The sequence below is a fragment of the Leptopilina heterotoma genome, unplaced genomic scaffold (genome assembly GCF_015476425.1).
Source record: "Leptopilina heterotoma isolate Lh14 unplaced genomic scaffold, ASM1547642v1 Lhet_7, whole genome shotgun sequence".
Classification (NCBI taxonomy): domain Eukaryota; kingdom Metazoa; phylum Arthropoda; class Insecta; order Hymenoptera; family Figitidae; genus Leptopilina; species Leptopilina heterotoma.
In genome coordinates, this window is record NW_025111161.1 from 358,824 (window position 1) to 385,153 (window position 26,330).

General features: G+C 23.2%; 1 protein-coding gene across 7 annotated transcripts in view; it reads right to left on the bottom strand.

Moving 5' to 3' along the window:
- Window positions 1–26,330, bottom strand: part of LOC122510525 (synaptotagmin-7) — a 405,459-nt gene that overhangs the window by 123,531 nt on the left and 255,598 nt on the right. For 5 of the 7 annotated variants that reach the window (XM_043625248.1, XM_043625251.1, XM_043625250.1 and 2 more), the window contains one exon: window positions 15,502–15,531. The exons of the other annotated variants lie outside the window; for them this stretch is intronic. In XM_043625248.1, the coding sequence (XP_043481183.1) occupies window positions 15,502–15,531 (30 nt within the window). The remainder of the gene's footprint in view (window positions 1–15,501; window positions 15,532–26,330) is intronic. 7 annotated transcript variants of the gene reach the window in all.

Genomic DNA, 26,330 nt, shown 5'->3' on the forward strand with positions numbered 1-26,330 from the left:
ACTTTCGGATTTAAACAATTGAATAATTTTGAAAAGGTTTCAAATTAAAATATTTGAAAATTTGAATGTTCTATACTTTTAACTGTCAATTCTAAAGATTTAATTTTTTTTTTGAAAAAGTTTAATTTAATTTTATTTTGAAATTATTTGAAGTTTTTATTTTCTAATATATATTTAATTAAACAATTTCCGAATAATCAAAATTTCCCGTAAAATTGAATGGCAATCAAATGGATTTGAAAATTCTCAAAAAAACTTTTTAAAAAATTATTAAGAATAGTTGGATTTAGAGAAGAATTTTAGTTAAAAATTCTAAAAAGATAATAATTGAATTGAAATGATAAAAATTATTTTTAAGAAGTTACAGTAAGAATATTCTCATACTATAAAATAATGACAATGCTTTTATAAGTTGTTTAATTTCAAAAAGTTTTGAATTTGATTTCAAAATTATTTTTCTTTTTTAATATTTTTAATTTACATTTTTAAAGTTTATCGTCAAAATCTTGAACTATTGGCAAAGTATGACAAACTATCGGAGGAAGAATTCTATTTTTTTTATATTTTCAAACTATGGGCAAAGTATGACGAACCATGAGAAGGAAAAAAAATATTTTTTTATATTAAAACCATGGGAAGAAATCAAACCATCTTTTTTACAAATTCAAATCATTGGAAAGTATGGGCGTAATAAAAATCGAATTTTTCTTACTTCTGGCCATAAAATTATTTCCTCGAAGTTTAGCAAAATATAAAAGTACGGGTGAAGAAAAATCAGATTTTTCCGACTTTTAAATAAGAGAAAAATTTTTTTTTTTTTAAGCTTGGCGAAAACGTAGCGAAAATATAAGAGAAGAAAAATCCAATTTTTCACACTTTTACACAAGAAAGCTCGGCGAGAACATGAGTAAAATACGGTCGAAGAAAAATCGAAATTTCGCTCTGTTTTTAAACAGGAGAAAAAATAGTTTTTTTCTTCCCATTGTTCGACATGCATTCATAAGCAATGAACGAATGAATAAGTTTAAAACTGCAAAAATTGCTATTTCAGAAAAAAATAAAATAAAATATCTCTCTTGTGTCTAAAAGACACAATTTACAGAAATTAATTGTCCCGACAAAGAATATTTTTAGAGCGTATCTAAGATGCTTTAAAGACGTCTTTTCTCAAAGTCAAATTCATTTCGCTTTTTAAACTCAGTTTCCATAAATCTACTATAACTAATATTTTAAAATTTACACAATTTAAGCTCTGAATTTTAAAATATAAAAAAGAGTAATTTCAAATAAAAAATTAAAAATACGATTTTTCCAGTATTAAATTTCGTTTTCCATATTTTATCTACTCTTTAATAAATCGATTCGAGGTTTTTGCAAATAGTTTCCTGAATTTGTACCATTTTCTTGAGAGACTGACATTTATTTAATCTCCTGGGATTCAAACTATAGAAAATAATTATCTTTGCCCAGAAAGTTTCGACTATGGGGTGATTAGATAGTATTGACATAGTCTACTTACTACTAGAAGTTTCTAGTTAACAATTCCCAGTTGTAGGAAATTCCCCTTTCAAGTTTCACCACACTAAAGACAAGTAAATTACTTTGGATTGATTGATAACACATCTATTATTATATCGTATAAATAATCAAGCACAAATTGTTACAAATGTTCATTTAGTAATAACTTCATTCATTACTTTGATATATTGTAAACTTTTTTCTTTATTTGTAATATTTTAATTTGAATGAATTGTCACAAAATAAATATATGAATAATTTGATATTTTTTTTGTTAATTAATTAAAAGCTTTTAGTAATATTTTCATATTTAAATTAAGTTTATTTATTCATGAAGAATATGTCTGTTTAACAGCGAATGCGTATAGAATAATGTTTTATATAGTAGGTTGAGTAATTAATTAATAATAGTAATGTCTATTCTATTTTATTTGAAAACATGTTATCATTTTTGCTTTTGTACTAAAAATCAGTGTAATGATTAATAGAATACAGGACAAGAGATGTTGATGACACGATACTTAACTGCAGATTGTAATTAATGGCTTTTGGTCTGTTTCGAAAGATAGAGAAGGCAATTTTTTATAGTGACTCATTTTTTTAAATTTGCACGAATTTTAATTAAGAGACAAGGATTTTTTTGCTGAGGGTAAGAAAATTTTACTGTATAAGAAATTAAAACTAAATTCGTTAATAATAATTTATTTATACAAGGGACATTTCACATTAACACAAACATATCCGACCAAAAATGCCTACATTCTTTAAATTCACTTTCACTTCACTTTCAATTCACTTTGACCTTATTGTTGTTAAATTTAACTTTATTTATATTCCAAATTTTCTTAAAATTTTAAAGATAAGTTAAATTCCATAAAAATGAAAAGGCAGTGAAAATAAAGTGAAAGTGAAGTGAAAGTGAAAGTAAAAGTGAAAGTGAAGTGAGTGTGAAGTTAAAATGGAGTAAAAGTGAAAATGAAATGAGAGTAAAGTGAAAGTGAACTGAGAGTCAAATGAAATTGAAGTAAAAATGACAGTAAAAGTGAAGTGAAAGTAAAGTGAGTGTGAAGTTAAAATGGAGTAAAAGTGAAAAAGAAATGAAAGTAAAGTGAAAGTGAAATGAGAGTCAAATGAAATTGAAGTAAAAATAACAGTGAAAATGAAGTGAAAGTGAAGTGAGTGTGAAGTTAAAATGGAGTAAAAGTGAAAAAGAAATGAAAGTAAAGTGAAAGTAAAATGAGAGTCAAATGAAATTGAAGTAAAAATGACAGTGAAAGTAAAGTGAAAGTGAAGTGGAAGTGAAAGTAAAGTGAGTGTGAAGTTAAAATGGAGTAAAAGTGAAAAAGAAATGAAAGTAAAGTGAAAGTGAAATGAGAGTCAAATGAAATTGAAGTAAAAATAACAGTGAAAATAAAGTGAAAGTGAAGTGAGTGTGAAGTTAAAATGGAGTAAAAGTGAAAAAGAAATGAAAGTAAAGTGAAAGTAAAATGAGAGTCAAATGAAATTGAAGTAAAAATGACAGTGAAAGTGAAGTGAAAGTAAAGTGAAAGTGAAGTGAAAGTGTATGATAAAGAAGAATAAAAAATTTTTTTTTTAATTTTTGAAAATTGAGGATATTACTAAGTATTAAAAGTTTACGCGAATTAAAATCTGCGTTAAATTGTGAATGAAAAACACATACAAAATATGAAATTGCAAAACTTTGGGTACTTTAAAGTGATTTTTATATTTTTAAAAAACTGGTAAGCTCAGGTGGGTTCCAACTGGCGCGCACTTATTACAAACTGTGCTAAACTGAGAAGCTTTCCACATGGGTGGTTAGTGTACAACATGAATTCTGAAATACATAACAATGGTTGCCTCGAGGTTTACACGAACTTCACCCTTTATTTTCACATGTCAATATTCCTGTATCTTAAAAGGTAAACTTTGAATATTAATAAAAAAAATGGTTCCAAAAACTGTCATCAGAGATGTTTTCAAATCTTTAGAATAATTAAGTAGTCGTATTAAGAGAAAAAATTTCATTAAATTAAACTTTTTTTTAAAAAAAATTAATTTTTCAGAAGTTAAAGTTAAGAACTTAAAAGTTTAGAAAATTTAAATTTTCAAATATTTTAATATGAAACCTTTTCAAAATTATTCAGTTATTTAAATAAAAAAGTAAATAATTTATTGAATAATTGAATGTTTTTTAAAATTTAATTCTTATGAAGAATTTTATCAACAAATTTTTAAATAATATAATTTTTTTGACGAATTTTAATCAAATTTTTAAGAATAATTACATTTTTCGAGGAATTCGATTAAAATTGTATTAAAAATTAAAAAAAAACTTTTGCGATGAACTTTATTATTTATGAACATAATTGAATTCCTAAAAAAAATTTATTATTTATAAAAATAATTAAAATCATAAAAAAACTGTATTATTTTATTATGAAATTAATTAAATTATTGTGAAGAAATTTTTAAAAAATTTATTAATAATAATTGAATTCCTGTGAAATTTTTATTATTCATGAAAATAATTAAATGTTTGCGTAAGATTTTATTAAAATTTGTTTTAAATAATTGAATTCTTTTGGGAAATTTATTAAAATAGTGGATATTGAAAATCATTGCAATGTGGAAAATTTTTGAAAATAATTCAATTTTGGAGAAGAATATTTTTATTTATAAAGATAATTGTGATTTTGCCAAGAATTTTTTTTTTATAATTTTGAACATAATTGCACTTTGTAAGAAGAATTTTATTATTTTTGAAAATAATTGAATTTCTGCAATAATTTCTAACTTCTCCAAAATTCAATTTTTTAAAATGTTTTTAACTAAAATTTTTCTATAAATCCATTATTTTAAAGAAAATTAATTGTATGCATATATTAACAAATTTAACTAATTTAAATTATTAACATTTTGCAAAAATCTAAATTTTTAAAAATTTTTGATTAAATTATAATTAAAAGTTGAAATTTTATAAAATTTCAAATTCAAACCTTTTGAAGTTGATCTATTTATGAAAATTGTAAACGCAACTCTTTTAAAATTGAATTAATTTGGAAATATTTAAGTAAAATTATTTATTAAATAATTTCTAAGTAATGTGGTCCTAGGTTACAATTTTGAAATCACTTTTGAAAAATTCAAAATGGCGGGATTTTTTTTAATTTATCAGATTTACATGAAACTGATTACTCCGAGTTTTCAAGTTCGTAAATTACGAATTTAAAGTCAGTTTTTGAATATTCAAAATAATGTATCAAAAATATAAGGAATTTTAATCAACTTTAATTTTTTGTGTTTTTAGTAATATTAAATAAAAAATTCAGAATTAAAAACATATTTGAATTGTAATAATTATTAAGAAACTGATTTTCTCTCGAGTTCTATAAGAGCTGAAGGGATGAATTCTAAAAAAAATATTAGATCCTATTGGCGGACATATAATAATTAGTAGCCAGCCATTATAAACTGATTAAGTTTAACTATATTTTTTCACGTTTTAAAATTTTTCGAAAAAAGGTTTTTTGCAAATAATGAACTTTTTCATGGTATGGATAAAAAGTTTAATTTTGTCGAACGGTGTAATAAGAAAAAGTGATATCGCTAAGATACTGCCTTATAAAATACATGAAATTTCAGTTTTGATATTTCTAACATACCATAAAGTAAGTCTCAAATGTTTCCGATCGATTTTATTCACAAGATAAAATTTCAAAGTTTATTAAATTTCTTACTAAGTATTTTAAATATTCACATCTTTTGCATTGAATAAATAAAATATTCAGTCTTAAACAAATGATTATTTTAATTTTATTATTATTATTATTATTATTATTATTATTATTATTATTATTATTATTATTATTATTATTATTATTATTATTATTATTATTATTATTATTATTATTATTATTATTATTATTATTTTAATAATAAAATGAATGTTTATGAATAATATTGCAAGTTAAACAATAATTATAGATAATGCAATAAATAAATACTATAATTTATAAAATATAATTTATAAATCTATAGTTTTTATAGATTTTTTCCACCTATAATCTATAAAATCTAATATATTATACATAAACAAATAATTCAACATTTCAAGAGAGAATTTTAAAATAAATTAAAAATCAAAACTCCTTCCAGGATTTCTTGTTAAAATTCCACGTTTTATAAAGAGCTTTACTTATTTCGGGTCTCGAGTTGAATTAAAATGAAAATCAATATAGTTTATTATTTATGCAAAAATAAAATGGAAACTCGTAACTTTTAAAGGAAAGAGTGTGAAAAGCATTTAGCGTAAATTTTGCCCCAGCACATGTTGTTGAAATTCACAACTTAATTCCAGTTGCCAAACCGACACTACACAGCAAGTTTATATATATATATATATATGTATATCTAGAGGCAGCTTCGCGCAAATGCTGCAATATCGAGATATATCTCAAGGTCAGCCTCATAGGCTAATTCACAACACACCACTGAAAATTGTATTGCATTAAAGTAAGGAAGCAACAAAATTTTCTGTGCGAGTTGTTTCTCTTGCTTAAAATTCGTCTCTCGTATAATATAAGGTTTCTATTCTTATCCATAATAAGCATCTTTTTCTTCATTAGAAAAAAAAAAAAAAGTTTTAAATTTAAAAATTAATTTTTTATATTTCTTTAATTAATTTTTTATTGAAATACCAGACGAAAACTTTTTATTGGAATTTCTGCGGAATCTTCGCTAACAAATTAAATTTCTGCTTTTTATTTTTATTCCAATTTCAAATTAAATGCAAAAATTCATTTAAAATTTTTAAACTGAATTAAAAAAATTTTAATTGAAAAATGATCATTTTTGTTTAATTTTATTAAAGTTTTTTATAAACAATGTTTACGATAAATGATGCATAACTTCAAATTTAATATGAGTAGAATAAATTGAAAAAGGTAATAAAAAATCTGATTTCCATTGCCGTAGTTAAGTAATTTTATTTATAAAAAACTTTTTTTTATTTACTTTCTTGAAAAATTTTGCAATTTTTATACAAATTTTAAGCAACTTTGAAATAAATGTCCGCCATTTTGAATTTTGAAAATATGACTTCAGATTCATAATCAGCGACCCCTAAAACCCCCGAGTAACGAATTTTATGCAAATTTGAGCAATTTTGAAATAATGTCCGCCATATTGGATCCGCCATTTTGAATTTTGAAAATATGACTTCAGATTCATAATCAGCGACCCCTAAAACCCCCGAGTAACGAATTTTATGCAAATTTGAGCAATTTTGAAATAATGTCCGCCATATTGGATCCGCCATTTTGAATTTTGAAAATCTGCCTTCAAATTCGTAATCAGTGACGCTAATAGAACCCTGGAGTAACAAGATTCAACAAAATTCACTCCAATTTTCGAAATTTAGATTTTTCTCATTAAAAAAGTGAAATATGTATGTAAAAAATATTATTTTATTCTCTAAAGGAATGCATTAGAATAAAATAAATTTTTTCAATAACCAAGTAAGTTCAAAGAGAAAAAGAAAAATTTTTAAGTTACAGAAGTGAAACACATTTCTCAAGCTAGCATTTCCAGAGAAATGTTATGCAAATCGTCCTGTTCCAGTGCAAAATTCTTCCAACATAGACTTATCAAAACTTTTTCATGTGAAATTCCGAATCAACATGCACAAGTAAAAACTCGAGTGTAGGTACACTGTTCAGAAAAATTTTTTTAATTTATTTAAATTCAACGAAAAGTGTAAAACATATCATACCCAAATTAAAAGTTAAAAAAAACGAATATTTCGTTTGCATATTGCTCGGCTCATTTTCAGTTTTTTTTTCAATTTTTTTTAGTGGAAACAAAATAGGATTTGTTTATTACATTCTCGCATCGAGCGAGGGTAGTTTTAAAAAAATATTTTCACAGGAAATGAATTTTTTTTGTTGTAGCGTCAGAATCAATAAATCATTTTTCTGAAATTTTATATTGAGTGTAAATGTTTTTCTTTTGAATATGAATTTCTTTTTGATATTACAGAAACAACATAAATAAAGGCACTCTGAAGCACTTTGCGTAATTTTCACTGGCAAGTGCGTTTCCAAAACCGCGCGTATATTCCCGTTTCTCATGCCTCTGCTTTGGCTAAAATGTTCAGTTGCATAATGTTGTACGATATAGATAAAGGACTTGAAAGTAATGGTGTAATATTTAACTATATGCTAATGTAATATTCGCATAGATGTGGTGAAGCCATTGAAGTAAACCACTAATGAAAAGTCTAACTGTTCTATCATTTCAAAGCATTTTCCATTTCGTGGAATATCTTTCAAGATTCTAAAAGCTCGAGTTATGAAAATGATTTTTCATTGTTTCGCGAGAATTGATTCAATAGAAAAAATTAGAAAAAAAATTAGAAATTAGAAAAAAAAAATTTTTTTAAATCTAATTATTAATTAGATTTAAAAAATTTTTTAGTGACGATTTTGAATTTCTTCGAAAGTAAATTAAATAGTGAAAATCTTAGATTGTCAAAGTAAATGACAATTTCGAAGTAATTCAGAGTACCTACGAAATTAATTATTACTGCGTTCATATTTACAAAAAATTTTAATAAAATTTCACAAAAGAATTCAATTATTTTTAAAATTTTAATAAATCCTTCTGAACAATTCCATTATTTTCTTAAAATAGTAAAATCTTTATGAAAAATCCAATTCTTTTCAAAACAATTTTAACTGAATTCCTCGGAAGAATTCGATTTTTTAAAAAAAAATTATAACACATTTCGAAAAAATTCATTTTTTTCTAAAATTTTAATAAATCCTTCGAAAAAATTCAATTATTTTTATAATTAATAAAATTCTTTGCAAGAATTTAGTTAATTTTATAAAAAGTAAAATTTTTTTCAGGAATTCAATTATTTTCAAAACAATTTTAATTTAATTCCTCGGATGAATTCAAATTAAATATTTCCATAAATTTCAATTATTTCCTAAAATTTTAATAAATTCTTCGAAACAATATTCAACTATTTTTATAAATACTAAAATTCTTTGCATGAATTAAATTATTTTTTAATCCAATTTAAATAAAATTACACGAAAGAATTGAATAATTTTCAAATATTAATATAAAATTCAATTATTTTTAAAACAATTTTAATTAAATTCCTCGGGAAAATTCAATTTTTAAAAAAATTTTAACACATTTCGAAAAAATTCAATTTTTTCTAAAATTTAAATAAATCCTTCGAAAAAATTCAATTTTTTTTATAATTAATAAAATTCTTGGCAAGAATTTAATTAATTTTATAAATAGTAAAATTATTTGCAAGAATTCAATTATTTTCAAAACAATTTTATTTGAATTCCTCGGATGAATTTAAATATGTATTTTTTTTAAATATTTCCATAAATTTCAATTATTTCCTAAAATTTTAATAAATTCTTCGAAACAATATTCAACTATTTTTATAAATACTAAAATATTTTTTGCAGGAATTAAATAGTTGTCAATCCAATTTAAATAAAATTACACGAAAGAATTTAATTATTTTCAAAAATTTCCATAAATTTGAATTTCAACAAGAATTTAAAATTTTCTAAAAATAATTCAATTATTCTGAAAATATTTTTAAAAAATTCTATATAAAAATTAAATTAATTTCAATGTAATTTTTAAATATATTAGTGAAAAAAATTGAAAGAATTCAATTATTTTCAAAAAATAATAAAATTCTTGTGATTCTTTAAAATTCTATAAATATATTCAATTATTTTCGAAACAACTTTAATTTATTTTCTCGAAAAAATTCCATTATTTTTAAATATTTCTATAAAATTCTTCATAACAATTTAATTATTTTGTAAAATTTTAATAAATTCTTCGAAACATTTCAATTATTTTTATAAATAGTAAAATCCTTTGCAGAAATTCAATTTTTTTCCAAAGAATTTTAATAGAATTCCTCGAAAGAATTTAAATTTTCAAATATTAACATAAAATTTCTTTATTTTCTGAAATTTTAATAAATTTTTCGGAACAATTCAATTATTTTTATAAATAGTAAAATTCTTCGTAAGAATTCAATTATTTTCAATACAATTTTAATAAAATTTTTCTTCATAAAATTCAATATTGCTTTCAAAATTTTCAATTAAAATTATTAAAGAAATTCTATTAGTTTAAAAAAAAATTCAACGAAATTCTTCAAAAGAATTTAATTAGGATTTTTAAAAATTTTAATAAAAATTTTTTTTGAGAGAATTCACTTATTTTTCTAAATAATAAAATTATTTGAAGGAATTCTATTATAATAAAAATTTTCTGATAAAATTCTTTGCAACAATTCGATGATTTTCAATACATTAATTTTAAAATTGAAAATATTTGAAAAGAAAAATTAAGAAACAAAAAAGCAAACAACTAACTTTAAATTGCGAACATAATACCGAAAATAATACTTTATTCTTATTAATTAATAATGTTATAATTATTTTTATTTTATAATCAATTCAAAGTTATAATGACAAATAGAAATCATTAGAATTTTTTTCACTTCTTTTTATTAAAAGACTAAAATTTTGTTAAATATTATTGTTTTGTCAAATTGAAATTATGCAGATTTTTGTCTTTTTACTTCTAAGGAAAATTAGAAAATTGTTAAAAACTGTGATTAACAAATAGAAAATTTATTTATTTTACATTATTTTTGTTTATGAATCACAATTTTTTTAACAAAATTATTATTTCGTTTTAGAAAAAGAAGAAAAATATTTGCACAATTTTTAATTTTTAATCTTATTTTTGGAACAGGATTTTCCACAGGAATTAAGACATTCAAAACATTTAAATTTAAATCTATTTTAAATTAAACAACTTATAAAAGTATTTTTTATAAAACATGAAGACATCGATTGCTGTGAGTCGAAGACTCGGAGTGATCGATTTCTTCATGTTTTCTAATAATTAAAGATGACCGAGAGATAAAATCATTATTTTATATTATAAGAATATTGTTACTGTAACTTCATCAAAATTATTTTCATCATTTTAATTCAATTATTATTTTCTTGAATTTTAAATTATTTTTTATGGTAATAATTGAATTCCTTAAAAAAAATTTATTATTTATAAAAATAATTGAAATTCCGCGATGATTTTTATTATTTATGAAAATAATTAAATGTTTGCACACAATTTTATTAACATTTTTTTTTTAAATAATTGAATTCTTTGCGAATTTTAGAATTAATAATAGTTGGAGTAAAAATAGTTGAAGGGACACAAAACATCTTTTTAAAAATTGATTTCTTATGATACTTGGTGTCTCTCTTGCGTCCTTAAAGTTAAAGAGAATTTTCTAATGTAATTGCAAATTTTCTTAATTTAAAAACAGAAAAATGAGTATATATTCTAAAAAGTTTTAGGCCAAGTATTTTTCCGCGATTCGAGTCTCAGTTTCCATGACGAAACTTTGAATGAGATATTCAATAGCCGGGGAATTCCCAACTCTATTATTATTAAGTGATGAATTACCACTTTACTCTATTGTCCATTCTTCGTCGATTGCAAAAGATCTGAACAAATCATGATTCCCTATTAACATTCTTCAGATAATTTGCATTCGATTTGCTCTCAATACCTGACATGCTTTCGATGATATGAAAACGAATTTGCACGGAAAATTACTTCATTTTCATTGTAATATTTCAATTAACATTTGAACAATCAATTTTATATAAAACAAATTGATTGTATTGTTTCTTTATTACACGAAGTGTGAATTCTAAAAAAGAAACAATTTTTTAAAAATATGGGGAAGATATTTTACTGCGTTTCAAATTTTGAATCTTGATGACTTCAGCTTCGTAGTTAGAGATCCTAAAACCGTCTAGATATGAATTTTCATAAATATCCAACTATTTAAAGAAAATATTTTTTTTAAAATTAGTCTGCCATATTGGATCCGCCATTTTGAATTTCGATAACCTGATTATTAGCGAATCTACTGAAACTGTGAGTAAGAAAGAAATTAGTATGCGACAGGATAGAGTAATCAAGAGGGTGAAATTTAAACCCCCTTTTGAAGATCAATAAACCTTCTGGAACTGATTGGGAAAAGGGTGTACAACGTGGCACGTAGAATATATACACAAATAGCTACAAGATGAAATTCGGCACAAGTTTAGGTGTATCACGGAAAGCTGTCTCTAGAAGGGTTCGTTTCGCTAAATAAACTTTCCTTGATCTATATACCCGGACACTCTGAGATAGAATAAAACGAGAGAGCTGACGTCGTGACGTAAATAGGGTCTAAAATAGTAATGACAGTCTCAATACCAATGAGTCGCAAATAATTATCGATTTTATTAATCGCAATTAATTATTTATCAACTGACCGAAAAAATATTCAACAACAATTAAGATTTCTTATCACAACTGTCAATCATAGATGTTGGGTCTGTGATCACACTGCAAGAACCAATTATCAAATTGTTTATGGTTATTGAGTACTAATTTGTTCCTAAAAATTAATTGGCGTCTGATGGCAAAATTTATTTAAATTTCTCTATTATTAAATTGTTGAAAGCTTCAGATTTTGCTTGACGTTAAGCAGAAAGTTTAAGTTCTTTAAAATTCATACTACATAGTTTTAATTCGATATACTTGGATTAATAGCCTCGAACCCTCCAGGGAGAAGTGTGTGCATAAGAAGAGTGTCCAAACTTCAGCTAACGTCTAACGTGAACGCCCGACGTTTCTCGAAGTTAGAAATTTTAGATAGGGTCAAGTATTTGTTGACCCGGAGCAAATCAGAAACCTATCAATAGACGAAGTTCTGGAGAACTAGTCAGGTATTTATATAAGTTGACTTTCTGACAAGCGCACTGGGGATTGGGTAACAATGGGTCTCAACTTAGGTACCACCTGTCGTTAAGGGAACTCTGGACCGCGCTCAATAATGTAGATTAGATTTGAAATAATAAACAACATCAAAGTGTAGTTGATGACCTCCTAAATTTTTGGGTTATGTACGTGATCTGCAGATATCGACCAATAAAAACTCCACTGATCGGTTTAAATGACTTGAAATAATAATTTTGAATTACATTTTTTTCCATTACCGTTTTAGTTCAGTGACAACCGTAGGTCGCGAATTACCAAGACAGAGACTATCGAACATTCTTAATTATTAAAAATCTAGTTGTATACATAACTTTAAATATTCTGTAAGGGGAACTGTCATCAATGAGAAAATATTTATTTTATTTGTACAAACGCCAAAATTTTTGATGACGCACAAAGTTCTAAACCGATAAGAGAAGATTAGGTAAGATAGAAGAAGAATTGTGAATTCTATTAACAAGAGCAAACTGCTCATTCATTAACAAGAATGTCTTGATGAAAGTTTATGATAAAGATATCACATAGTTTAGATTCCGATATATTATCCGGTACTGATATTTACAGCTTTCTGGTATTTCATATCGATCTTGACAACATACGTCGCGTCGTCATTAACAATGAAGAAGTATAATTGGCGGAAAAGAAATCGAGAACGCTTTACCGATAATATCTCAAGAATCAGAACAATTTGTTGCAAAATCCAATTATGCAGAAAAGTTATTAACGCTGGATCCTGGATTTGATAATTTTAGTTAAATTGTGAGAATCGATCGTGGCGCTTTTGTCTCGAGTTACGAAAAATTAACGCTGTCGAAAGAAGATAATTTTCCGATAAACCAAATCATGGATTAAATAGTTCCTGGCAGAGGATTCGTTCATTCTAAAGCGATACAGTTCAATCTTCACTTTTTATTAAAGATCCAAAGATTATGAAAGATTTTCGTGTCAGTCCAGCATCCGCCACCAAGTTAACTAGTTGTGTACTGTCATCGAGTTTGTTCTTCGACTCCAGGCTAGAAAACCTCTTCAAGTGCCTTCTTCGAGCCTCGTCTTAGTCAAATTCATTCAAGGAGATAATTTCTACTATGTGGCACATTTCTATTTTTCTAAGGACTGCATTACATCGACATCAACGTCAAATTAATAATTCGGTCACTCCTAGGCTAAGGGATGTTTTATCTAATTTACATCGACACCTGTACTCCGAACCTTTCACTTTGACTAACCCGAAAACAATTTGAGGGAAATCTACTCCATTTTCTGTTTCTGCTAGACAACGTCATTTCTTCGACCTCACACTAAAGCTTGTTGGGCCTAGGACTCTAAGAATAATTCTAAAAGTTAAATAACTAATACCTTTAAATTTGGTCTTCATTTAAATTCCAGATTGATTCCACAAAGTTCTAATCTTGTTTCAGTGTCCCTGAAGACATCTGGATCTACTCTTTCTCTCTAATTCTAATTGTAAAGGATTTAAATAAAAACTTTAATAATTTAATTTCAATTTTAACAGGTCCGATTTCTTAAAACCGTTCCCTTCCGGTCTGTGAATAAATCATGTTTGAATCACCGATGCCGGACAATTTAAATATATATAATTTGGGATATGTTTAGTTTTCTTCTGACAGACATAACACTTATTACGAACAATTTAACCATTTGAAGCATGGATGGTGCGGAAATCTGTATTTCAACCTAATCTATTTTATATTTATCGTCGTAAATCCGGTTAAAGATAATTTATTTCTTATACTGAGTAATTTTTTGTTGGGGGGTTAGTGAACAAACCTAGAAGTACAAAAATTAGTATTGTCTGAATAAATAATCCGAAAATTATCGTTGTGGAAAATTAATTGTTCCACAAGGAAGGTGAATTTAGAAGGAGAAAACTTCTCTATCTTTCTTTTGAAAAATAATTGTGACTACAAATTATTTAACAAATTAGAGCCGGACGACGATAAAGTCTGACAGAACAATGGAATATCCTTACCTGGGATAAAATTGAATATTTCAAACTATGAATTAGTTATAATATTACGTGAAATGTTTCATAAAATTTGTATTATTATTAAACTAATAATATTCATTTATAAAAATATTTCCCAAAAATTGTTAATGAGTTTATATATTTTGTGACCAAAACTTGATATGATACATTTGAATTTAGTATGTATGAACTTTTAGAATTTGAATATGTTAGAAAAAAGTACATAATTATGCAACGCAAGAGAAAAATAATTGTCGACTCGTGTGTTTGCAGCTATCTTCTTTGCTGGCTTTTTGTCCCTTGGCTCTTGCTCCAAAATCACACTTGCATCAATAATTCACTTCTCTCCCTTGTTGCATAATATTTATCATTAATAAAGTAATATTCTTTTTATGCAATTAAAATTTTACTCTAAGGGTGCCGAAAAGTGCGATTCTCATTTTTCTGCTGCGAGTGTTTGCAAAATATAATCTATATACAGTGGTGCTAACTTGCCTCAAAGAGGACATGTTGCTATTTACCACAAGTTTGTTTCAAAACTTGTCGTACTAACTTCCTAGAAAAAATATCGTGCTACCTGAATTTTGAATTTTTAAACCTTTCGCCATTAATTAATATTAATAATTAATTGATTTAATAAAATTTCTTGCTGAAAAAAAAGATTTTAATTAAAAATTCAGAAAAATTAATTAACTCTTAATTGTTAGAATGATAAAAGAAAATCTTAATTAGTTTAAATTTCATTCGCATACGTTGAAATTTTATAAGTATTCATTCAGATGAGTTTCGGGAAGTTATTAAAAATAAAATTTCGATGCTTAAAAGAAAAGTTTTTCTATGTTAGTTCAATGTTTGTAACGTATTTATAAGAATATGTAAAACGTTAATTAAAATCATAATTAAAAAACTCGATTCATGGCTTGTCGATTCATATAAAAATTGAGATACATTATTGCAGTAAATTATTAAAGCTGTGAAATAAATAGTGTGAAATTGAGAACTATAGATATAGTTGAATTGAGATATGTGTTTGAGGTGATAGAAAATTGTGCAAGCATAGCTTATTATAGTAATCACTTGAATACCTTGTTTCTTCGATTGCTGGAGTAACCGGTCTGAAAAATCATAAAAATGTCGTCATGTAGTATTTTCGTGATTTTGTTTTCTTTTTTTTTATTTTTTCGCTACAATTTTTTTTTTTTGCATTTCTAGTCATCTGTGATAACTACGAAGCCGTAAACAGTGAAACTACATATATCCTAGAGGAATGAAAAAAAGCCGTGCTTATACAAAACCTGCCAATTCGAGGTTTCGTACCATTTTTTTTTTTTTTATTTTCGTGAATATTTTCAAGCATTTGCATTTTCATTGGTATTTTGTGCCGTCTCAACGTGACAGGCGAGATAATGAGACGAGTGCATATTAAAGTACCACCGTTCCGGCAAAAAAAAAAGAGTAGAATAGAATGGGAGTTCATATTCCGGTGATAATATTTCATTTAAAACTGAATCGACTCGCGATAAGCTGCCTATCGCATTCTAATCTTCACGTCGACAGTAATTTATTGTGAAAAGTATGCTTTAAATTTCCTACTCAGTTTGGGAGATTTCCAATTTTTGCAGCACCTGCATTCAAATTGCAGATCAAAACAATTTTTTTTTATTTGAATTTGACATTAGGATAAAAGTGTGATTAATTAAAAATACGTCATGGCTGTGAAATGGCAAAAGATAACTTTTTAGTTTAAATGGTAAAAATAGATTTAATCAGATCTTCAAGAGGCCTTTTGATGAATATAAAAAATTATTAAGGGTTTGCTACTTATAGGAATAATAATAGGAATATTGGGGGACTTCATTACAACACAACATTTCAAGGAAGTCAGCAAGAAAATAACTTACTAGTTGCTTTTTTTAATTTTTTAAATCCTATCAATTTTTTATAAACAAATTTTTTAACTATGAATGAAATTTTACTTTAAATAAAACACCAAAATCAAAGATTTGTAAAAATTCAACGAATTTAGCTTCTCCAGGGAGAATAGTAAGTTATTTACTAACTTAGTAACATAGTTACTAAATTCAATTGTATTAAAAAATTTTTAAAAATTCTTGTCAAAATTTCAATTCTCTTTATAAATAATAGAATTCTTCTCTGATATTCAATTATTTTACAAAACTTTAATCAAATTCTTGTCAAAATTTCAATTATTTTCAAAAGTTTTCTAAAATGCCATGATTTTCAATATCTACTATTTCAATAAAATTTTCCAAAAGAATTCCATTATTAAAAAAAATTTGAATCAAATTCTACGCAAACATTTAATTATTTTCATAAATAATAAAAATTTTTACAGGAATTCAATTATTTACAAATTTTTTTATAAATTTCTTCGCAATAATTCAATTATTTTCATAAATAAAAACATTTTTACAGGGATTCAATTATTTTTATAAATAATAAAATTCTTTTAGGAATTCAATTATTTTCATAAATAATAAAACTCATTGCAGAATTTCAATTATTTATAATGGAATTTTAATCAAATTCCTCGAAAAATGTAATTATTCTTAAAAATTTTATTAAAATTCGTACAAAGAATTTAATGGTTTAAAAAATTTGTTGATAACATTTCTTATGAGAATTTAATTTCAAGAAACATGAAATTAATAAATTATTTATTTTTTATTTAAATAATTCAATTCTCGTATAATTTACTAATAATAATGGTTTTAATAATGAATTTCAGTTCAAACTTTAGATTAAAATTAAATATTTAAAGCTTTATAACGTGGATTTTAAGAAATAATTAAATTTTGAAAAAGTTTCAAACTAAAAACATTGAAATTCGTATTTTTTCATATTTTTGAAAAAAAGTTCTGTAGAATTAATTCTTTTTAAAAGTTTAATAGGATATTTATTAAAATTTTTCAAGTTTTTATTTTCTAATATATATTTAATTCAAGATTTTCCGAATGATCGACATTTCGTAAAATTCAATTGTAAATAAACAAATTTGAAAATTCTCAAGGAACTTTTGCAAAAATTATTAAAAATAATTGATTTTTGAATTTTATCGAAAAAAATTCAATTATATAAAAAAGATTTTCATAAAATTCTAAATAAACATTAAATATTATTTTCATAAATAATAAATTTTTTTACAAAGATTCAATTATTTTCATGAATAATAAAACTCATCATAGAATTTCAATTATTTTTCATACAATTATAATTAAATAACTTGAAAAAAGTTATTATGTTCATGCAAGTTTTAATAAAATTCGACAAAAGAATTCAATTATTTAAAAATTTGTTGATGAAATTCTTTATGAGAATTCAATTTTGAGATAAATTATTTATTTTTGTATTAAAATAATTCAATTAGCGTAGAATTTTCTAACAAAAATGGATTTAAAAATGAATTTCAGTTAAAATTTTAGATAATAATTGAACATTAAAAGCATTATAGCTTGAACTTTTATAAATAATTGAATTTTAAAAAGGTTTCAAATTAAAATATTTATAAAATAAAATATTTATAAAAATTTGAATTTTTCACACTTTTAACTAACAATTCGGTAGAATTAATTTTTTTTAAGAAGTTTAATTGAATTTTTTTTAAATTATAAGTTTTTATTTTTTAATATATATTTAATTGAAGAATTTCCGAATAATTGAAATTTTGTAAAATTGAATTGTAAACGAATGAATTTGAAAATTCTCATAAAAATTATCGCAGCGTTTCAATTATTTTTCATGCAATTATAATTGAATTCCTTGAAAAAAGTAATTATGTTCATACATGTTTTAATAAAATTCGACATAAGAATGCAATTTTTTAAAAATTTGTTACTAAAATTCTTGATGAGAATTGAATTTTGAGAAATATTCAATTATTCAATAAATTATTTACTTTTGCATTTAAATAATTAAATTCTTGTAGATTTTTCTAATAAAAATTGACTTTCATTTCATAAAAATGAATTTCAGTTAAAATTTTAGATTATAATTGAATATTGAAAGCAATATAGCGTAAATTTTTAGAAATAATTGAATTTTGAAATTTATTTTTATAAAAAAGTTTAATTGAATTTTCTTTTATATTATTTGAAGTTTTTATTTTCTAAAATGCATTTAATTAAAGAATTTAGTAGTAATTGAAATTTCGTGAAATTGAATATTGTAAACAAATGGATTTGAAAATTGCCAAAGAACTTTTTCGAAAATTATTAAAAATAATTGATATAAAGTAAAATTGTAGTTAAAAATTTTTGAAAATAATAATTGAATTGAAATAATGAAAATAATTTTGAAGAAGTATAATATTCTTATAATATAAAATAATTATTTTATTACTTGGTCATCTTTAATTATTATAAAACATGAAGAAATCGATGGATTCGAGTCGAAGACTCGGAGTTATCGATATCTTTATGTTTTATAGTTATAAAAAAATTTAATTTCATTAATTGTAAAAAAAACACCAAAATTGATTATTTTAGTCTTTTTTGGTGTTAATTTAATCTGCAACACTTTTTAATACCTCACGATTTACTGTGACGTTAATTAGATGAAGGGAAGTGAAAGGAATATTGCACTTGCCAAAACTAAAAGAACAAAAGAAAGATTAAATAAATTTTTCTAAAGGGCAAGAAGAAAATATTTCTATAAGGTGAAGACATAAAATTTTTAAAAATGAGTCTGCAATCGAAATACAAAACTGGGTTACAGTAATATCAAAATCAATATTTCTTATTTTTATAGACGTAATGTAACATTTTCCATTCGAAATTGAATAGCTCTCAATGGTAAGTAAAATATTTTTTATAATTTGATTTCAATAACGAAAATTTGTTCGCTTGACCTATACCAAAAATTCTAAAGAATTGTATAACTTGATATATTGTAAAAAAAGAAACAATTTTTATTGAAAATTTCTAACGAGCACTAAAATTTGAATTGCGAAAATATAATCATTTATTATTTAATAAAATATTTGTCCTCTATTTTTTCATTCACCTTTATAATTATTCGTCTTGATTGATATGACACAAAGAAGTGAGAATGTGCAATTCAGTAAAGAGTATTTAATTTGCAGAAAATTTTTTTCATCACATTTGTCCTGCACGTTAATTGAGAGCAATTTTTCCTTGTGAAAAGTACTTTATCTCTTTGACACAATGTTTTTTATTCAATTAGAATGTAATTATTTTACTGCCTTCTCTCTTTTTCGTTCCCATAAAATATTACTCGAATTATAATGAAAATAAAAAAAAAAGAATGATTCCACATTGTGTACGTAAATTCATTTACAGAATAAGAGATAAAGAAAATGTTTCTACAAACGTATGAAAAAAGAAATGTTTTTACAACAGTACAAAAAAACAGAAGAACTGTAAATTTTATTTGGAAAAATGTAAAAACAAGAAACAGTACGATGTTCGAAAAATAGTAAAAGTAAACAAAAAAGAATTTAAACTTTAAATTATTGCCACTTTTAGTTAAATGATTATTACATTTAAAAGCATTGCATTTTTTATTTGACCTTTCTTCTACTAAATTCACATAACTCTCTTTGGTACACTTCAGAATAGAGGTTATAACTTTTCGTCTATGTGTGTGATGGAAAAGTATTTTCATAAAAGTTTGGCAATAAAACTACGGTTCAACTAAGGTTCTTGACTATGAAACAAGTTGATTTTTAACATTAAGAGACCTAGCACATTTTCCTGGGGAAAAGTTTTTACTTGTACTCCTCAGTACCTAGAAAATATTCCTGTTATCTCCTTCATATAAAACATATACTTTGTACTTTCTATATCGAAAAATCTAAAATTCTTTTCAACTATATATGGGCGATTCTCCCGGAATACACATTTTACATGTTCACAAGAGTTTCTTAATAACTATAATAATGTTTCAAAAGTTAGCTATTTTATATTCCACTAAGTTATTTACATATATATGTTAAAATTTCTTTAGAATATAAATTAATTTTGGAATTATTTTACGAATATTTTTAATCTCAATTTTTATGCAGGACAGTGATTGAAAATAGTTTTTCTTCCATGGAAATCAAAAACAATGATATTATGACTTTTTTTTTACTTTTTCGACTTTTTTTGTTCGTTAAAGTCGATTCGAGGCCTGATATTTTGAAACTAAATTTTATTTTAAAAACTTTTATCAGTAAAATTTTCCACATTAATTTCTCCTACTGGGGCTTCTTAACTTTTTTTATTTTAAAAATTTTTTCTTTACACGAAAATCGAAAGAACTCTGTTCTTATATTATTAAAACGAATCAATTGACCTATTTAAAGACAAAAGCTTTACTTAATTTATAAAACTTATAAACTTTATAAAATTTATAAAATTTATAAAGTTTATAAAATTTATAAAATGTATAATTTTTGTTAATTTCTACAGAAAATTTAAATTCAACCTTCTTGTTTAATTTAAAAAAAAGTTTTTTACTAAAAGAAATTGTAATTTTTGTATAAAAACGAACCCGGTATAATAATGAATATAATGCTGAAAAGCAAAGAAAATAAAGTTAAATGTAAAGAATGAAAAATAACAGAGGAAAAAAAAATTCTTTTTCTCTTCTTTTTGAATAATTATTTTCTATGTGAAAGCAAAATGTTTTATGAAATGAATGTTCTAGTATGAAGTAGGACGCTCTTGTTTTTAATTTTTTCATGTTTTAAAAATGAGAATAATATATATTTCGTAGAATTTCCTTTTATATTCTATATTTGAAAAAATATTCCCATTATATTTGAGTTTTATTTATTTATTTATTTATATTTTTGATTTATTCACTGACTTTAAAGTCACGAATAATAATCGACCGAGATTCTTCATTTGATAGTCCTTGCAATTTTAGAAGTGAAAACACAATAAAATAACACACACAAAAATTGAATACCAACTTTTCAATTTCGAGATATTGGATCTGATATTGGTAGACGTGTTGATATGCAGGAAAGAGAGTATTTTCCAACTCTTATCCTTCGTAAAGCTTAAATCTTTTATCATTCACGCTTCACTATTGACTTGAAATTTTAATTAAAAGTTAACGTAATGAATAATAAGAAATTTTTATGGAGAAAAAAAAATAATTAAACTGATACTGAAGAAGTTTATCTATTTAAATCTAATATTATTCTTGCCATGAATTAAAAAAAAATGTTTATTTAACTTTTAAATACTTTTAACTTGGATAAATATTTGATTGAATAGCAAATATTCAGAGTAACATAAAACATGTTTTTTTAATTGAAATTTTTTGTTCAGAATATTTTTTTTTTATTTTATTTTACGTTGATTTTTTAAAACGTACAAAAATTTCTGAATTTACTCAAAAATACAAAAAGTAGTTACTTTAAAATAAAAAATAGAAAAAATCGCAATGTAAAAATATATTGAAATAATTAAATTTAAAAAAAAATTAATTTTATTTACACTCTTTAAAAAAATTGAAATGATCCAAGACGAGATTTAAAAAAAAAGGTTTTTTTCTATAAAAATAATTTATTCACTTTTTTTCACAGACAATATGAATCTTCTCATAAAAGGCTATTTTTATCGCATAATGAAGAATCAAAAGCAAAGAATAAAAATATAAAAATAATTATTTTTAGTTACATTATTACTGTTATTAATATTATTACTATTGTATGTAATTTAAACTGAATGAAAAAAAAACAGACAGTAAGAATTTTATTTCAAAGAAGAAAAATTCAAAGGAAAACTTCAAACAGAGAAAAAAAAATTTTAATAAAATTTTTATATTACATTATCAAAGAGAGAAAATATGCACTAAACATAATATTCTAAATATAATTAATATTCATAATAATAATTATATTTGGTATTTATTTCATTTTTCTTTTTTGTTAAAATGTTACAATATATATATATATATATATATATAATATATACTCGTATGGTTTTCAAAAAAAAAAAAATTTTCATTTCCGAATTCAACACTTGGACACTTTAGAACAATAATGTTTAGAAGTATAAAGATTAAAATTTAAAAACGTGTTAAACAAGGAGTTGACTAGAAAATTTGAGCGATTCGGTAGCTTTTGGTAATTTGAGAGTTTTGATGGTCTAATAACGGAGACAACTCGAGAAACCGTTAAAATTAACGACACGTAATAACAGGAGTGGGATTACTTGTAACGGACTTGAGTGTTTGTCCGTTTATTCATTGGCACAACATAAGATCAAGTTTGGGATCTGCTGATAAATGTACCCTGAATATAATTGCAAGTTGTAAATCGATATATAGGTACGTATCTTATATATATATATACGTATATATATAGATGCCGAATAAAACGTCACGTGCAGTAAATAGCTTCAAATGCATCCATATAATTCTCAGATTAACGCTCTTCCGATAATGTCTTCGCAATGAGGGAACAACTCTATACTTCATATATAATATTACGATTCATCTCTAAATGCTGAAGCAATTAGACCTCTGCGTAAACTTTTATAAAATTCAAAACACCAAGAAAGATTAAAATAATCAATTTTGGTGTTATTTTTTACAATGAATGAAATTTTAGTTCATTAAATTTTTTTATAACTATAAAACATGAAGATATCGATAACTCCGAGTAAAAGACTCGGAGTAATCGGTATCTTCATATTTTATAATAATTAAAGATGACCAAGTAATAAAATCATTATTTTATATTATAAGAATATTATACTTCTTCGAAATTATTTTCATTATTTCAATTCAATTATTATTTTCAAAAATTTTTAACTACAAATTTACTTTATATCTATTATTTTTAATAATTTTCGAAAAAGTTCTTTGGCAATTTTCAAATCCATTTGTTTACAATATTCAATTTCACGAAATTAATTATTCCTAAATTATTCATAAATTCTTTAATAAAATGCATATTAGAAAATAAAAACTTCAAATAATATATTAAAAAATACAATTAAACTTTCTCAAAAAAATTAATTTCAAAATTCAATTATTTCTAAAAATTCACGCTATAATGCTTTTAATATTCAATTATAATCTAAAATTTTAACTAAAATTCATTTTTATGAAATGAAAATCAATTTTTATTAGAAAATCTTACAAGAATTTAATTATTTAAATGCAAAAGTAAATAATTTATTGAATAATTGAATGTTTCTCAAAATTCAATTCTCATAAAGAATTTTAGTAACAAATTTTTAAATAATTGAATTCTTTTGTCGAATTTTATTAAAACTTGCATGAACATAATTACTTTTTTCAAGGAATTAAATTATAATTGTATGAAAAATAATTGAAACGCTGCGATGAGTTTTATGAGAATTTTCAAATTCATTTGTTTACAAATCTATTTTACAAAATTTCAATTATTCGGAAATTCTTCAATTATATATTAGAAAATAAAAACTTATAATTTAAAAAAAAATTTAATTAAACTTCTTAATAAAAATTAATTCTATAGAATTGTTAGTTAAAAGGGTGAAAAATTAAAATTTTCATAAAGATTTTAATTTGAAACCTTTTCAAAATTCAATTATTTATAAAAAATCATGCTATAATGCTTTTAATGTTCAGTTATTATCTAAAATGAAATTCATTTAATGAAATTCATTTTTAAATCCATTTTTGTTAGAAAATTTTACGCTAATTGAATTCTTTAAATACAAAAATAAATAATTTATCTCAAAATTGAATTTTCATAGAGAATTTTATCAACAAATTTTTAAATAATTGAATTTCTTCGACGAATTTTAATATAATTTTCAAGAATAATTACATTTCTTAAGGAATTCAATTGAAATTGTATTAAAAATAATTGAAATTCTATAATGAGTTTTATGAAAATAATTGAATGTTTGTGAAAAAATTTATTATTTATGAAAATAATTTAATGTTTACTTAGAATTTCATAAAAATCTTTTTTATATTATTAAATTCTTTTCGATAGAATTGAAATATCAATTATTTTTAATAATTTTTGCAAAAGTTCCTTGAGAATTTTCAAATGCATTTGCTTACAATTCAATTTTACAAAATTCCAATTATTCGGAAATTCTGCAATTAAATATTATATTGAAAAATAAAAACTTGAAATAATTTCAATAAAAATCTTATTAAACTTTTAAAAAGAATTAATTCTACAGAATTGTTTGTCAAAAATATGAATAATTAAGAATTTCAATGATTTTAGTTTGAAACTTTTTCAAAATTGAATTATTTCTAAAAATTCACGTTATAATGCTTTTAATGTTTAATTATAATCTGAAATTTTAACAGAAATTCATTTTTAAAATCATTTTCATTAGTAAATTCTACAAGAATTCAATTATTTAAATATAAAAATAAATAATTTATTAATTTCATGTTTTTTCAAATTAAATTCTCATAAAAAAATTAATCAACAAATTTTTTAAATCATTAAATTTTTTAGACGAATTTTAATAAAATTTTTAAGAATAATTACATTTTTCCAGAAGTTCGATTAAAATTGCATTAAAAATAATTGAAACTCTGCAATGAATTTGATTATTTATAAAAATAATGGAATTTCCAAAAGAATTTTATTATTTATAAAAATAATTGAATCCCTGTAAAAATGTTATTATTTATAAAAATAATTGAATTATTGCGAAGAAATTTATAAAAAAATTTGTAATAATTGAATTCCTGTAAAAAATTTTATTATTTATGAAAATAATTGAATGTTTGAGATGAATTTTATTCAAATTTTTTTTAATAATGGAATTCTTGTGGAAAATTTTATTGAAATAGTAGATATTGAAAATCATTGAATTTTATAAAACTTTTGAAAATAATTGAAATTTTGACAAGAATTTGATTAAAATTTTGTAAAATGATTGAATATCAGAGAAGAATTTTATTATTTATAAAGAGAATTGAAATTTTGACGAGATTTTTTTTAAATTTTTGAACACAATTGAATTTAGTAACTATGTTACTAAGTTAGTTAGTAACTAACTTACTAACTTACTATTCTCCCTTGAGAAGCTAAATTCGTTGAATTTTACGTTTTACTGTATTTTTCTTTTTTTCCTCCATATTGGATCCGCCATTTTGAATTTTTAAATTTTGACTTTATTTTCGTTATTAGCGTCTCCAAAAACCTCCGAATGACATATTTCAAGCAAATACTATTGATTTTTAATTTTTTCCGCCATATTGGATCAGCCATTTTGAAATTTGACGTGTCAGAGAAAATCTTACGTCAGATTTGAATTAAGTGCAAAAAATACGTTAAAAATTGTTCTTGATTTAAAGCTTCACCCTTTAGAAACTAAAATCATTTTGCTATAAAAAATAATCACAAATATTATGTATGAAAAATTTATTTTTTCTTACTTTTTAAAAAGATTATGAAATTTATCAAAATTCATATTCAATTCACTGTTTAAATTCTCATAAAAGTAGGATTATAAAAATTGGTCATGAAAGATAAAAGAAATGTAAGAGGAGATCAAATTTGAATTTTTATATAAAAAAGTTTTATTTCAAAGAATTTATTAGCCAGTGTAGAAATAATAAATTGAAATAAAATGATGATTTAATATTAAATTAAATAACTTCACTTATTACAATTAATATTTTACCACTAATAATTTTTAATTCATAGCAAGTTTAATAAGATTTCAATAAAAGTACCAAAGTATAGGAAGACTTTGATTACATTTTGAACGATATCAAGAAAATGATTCAAATCTTCCATAAAATTATTTTTATAGTCATATTTGGAGAGAAAATCAATGATCAGAAAATAAAATCAGTCAAAATATATTCTAACCCTTTTCGTATTTTTATTTTTCTTAAAAATTCATAGGTTTTAAAATACATTCGTGATTTTGTAAAAAATATATTTTAGTATTTACCAAAAAATTGC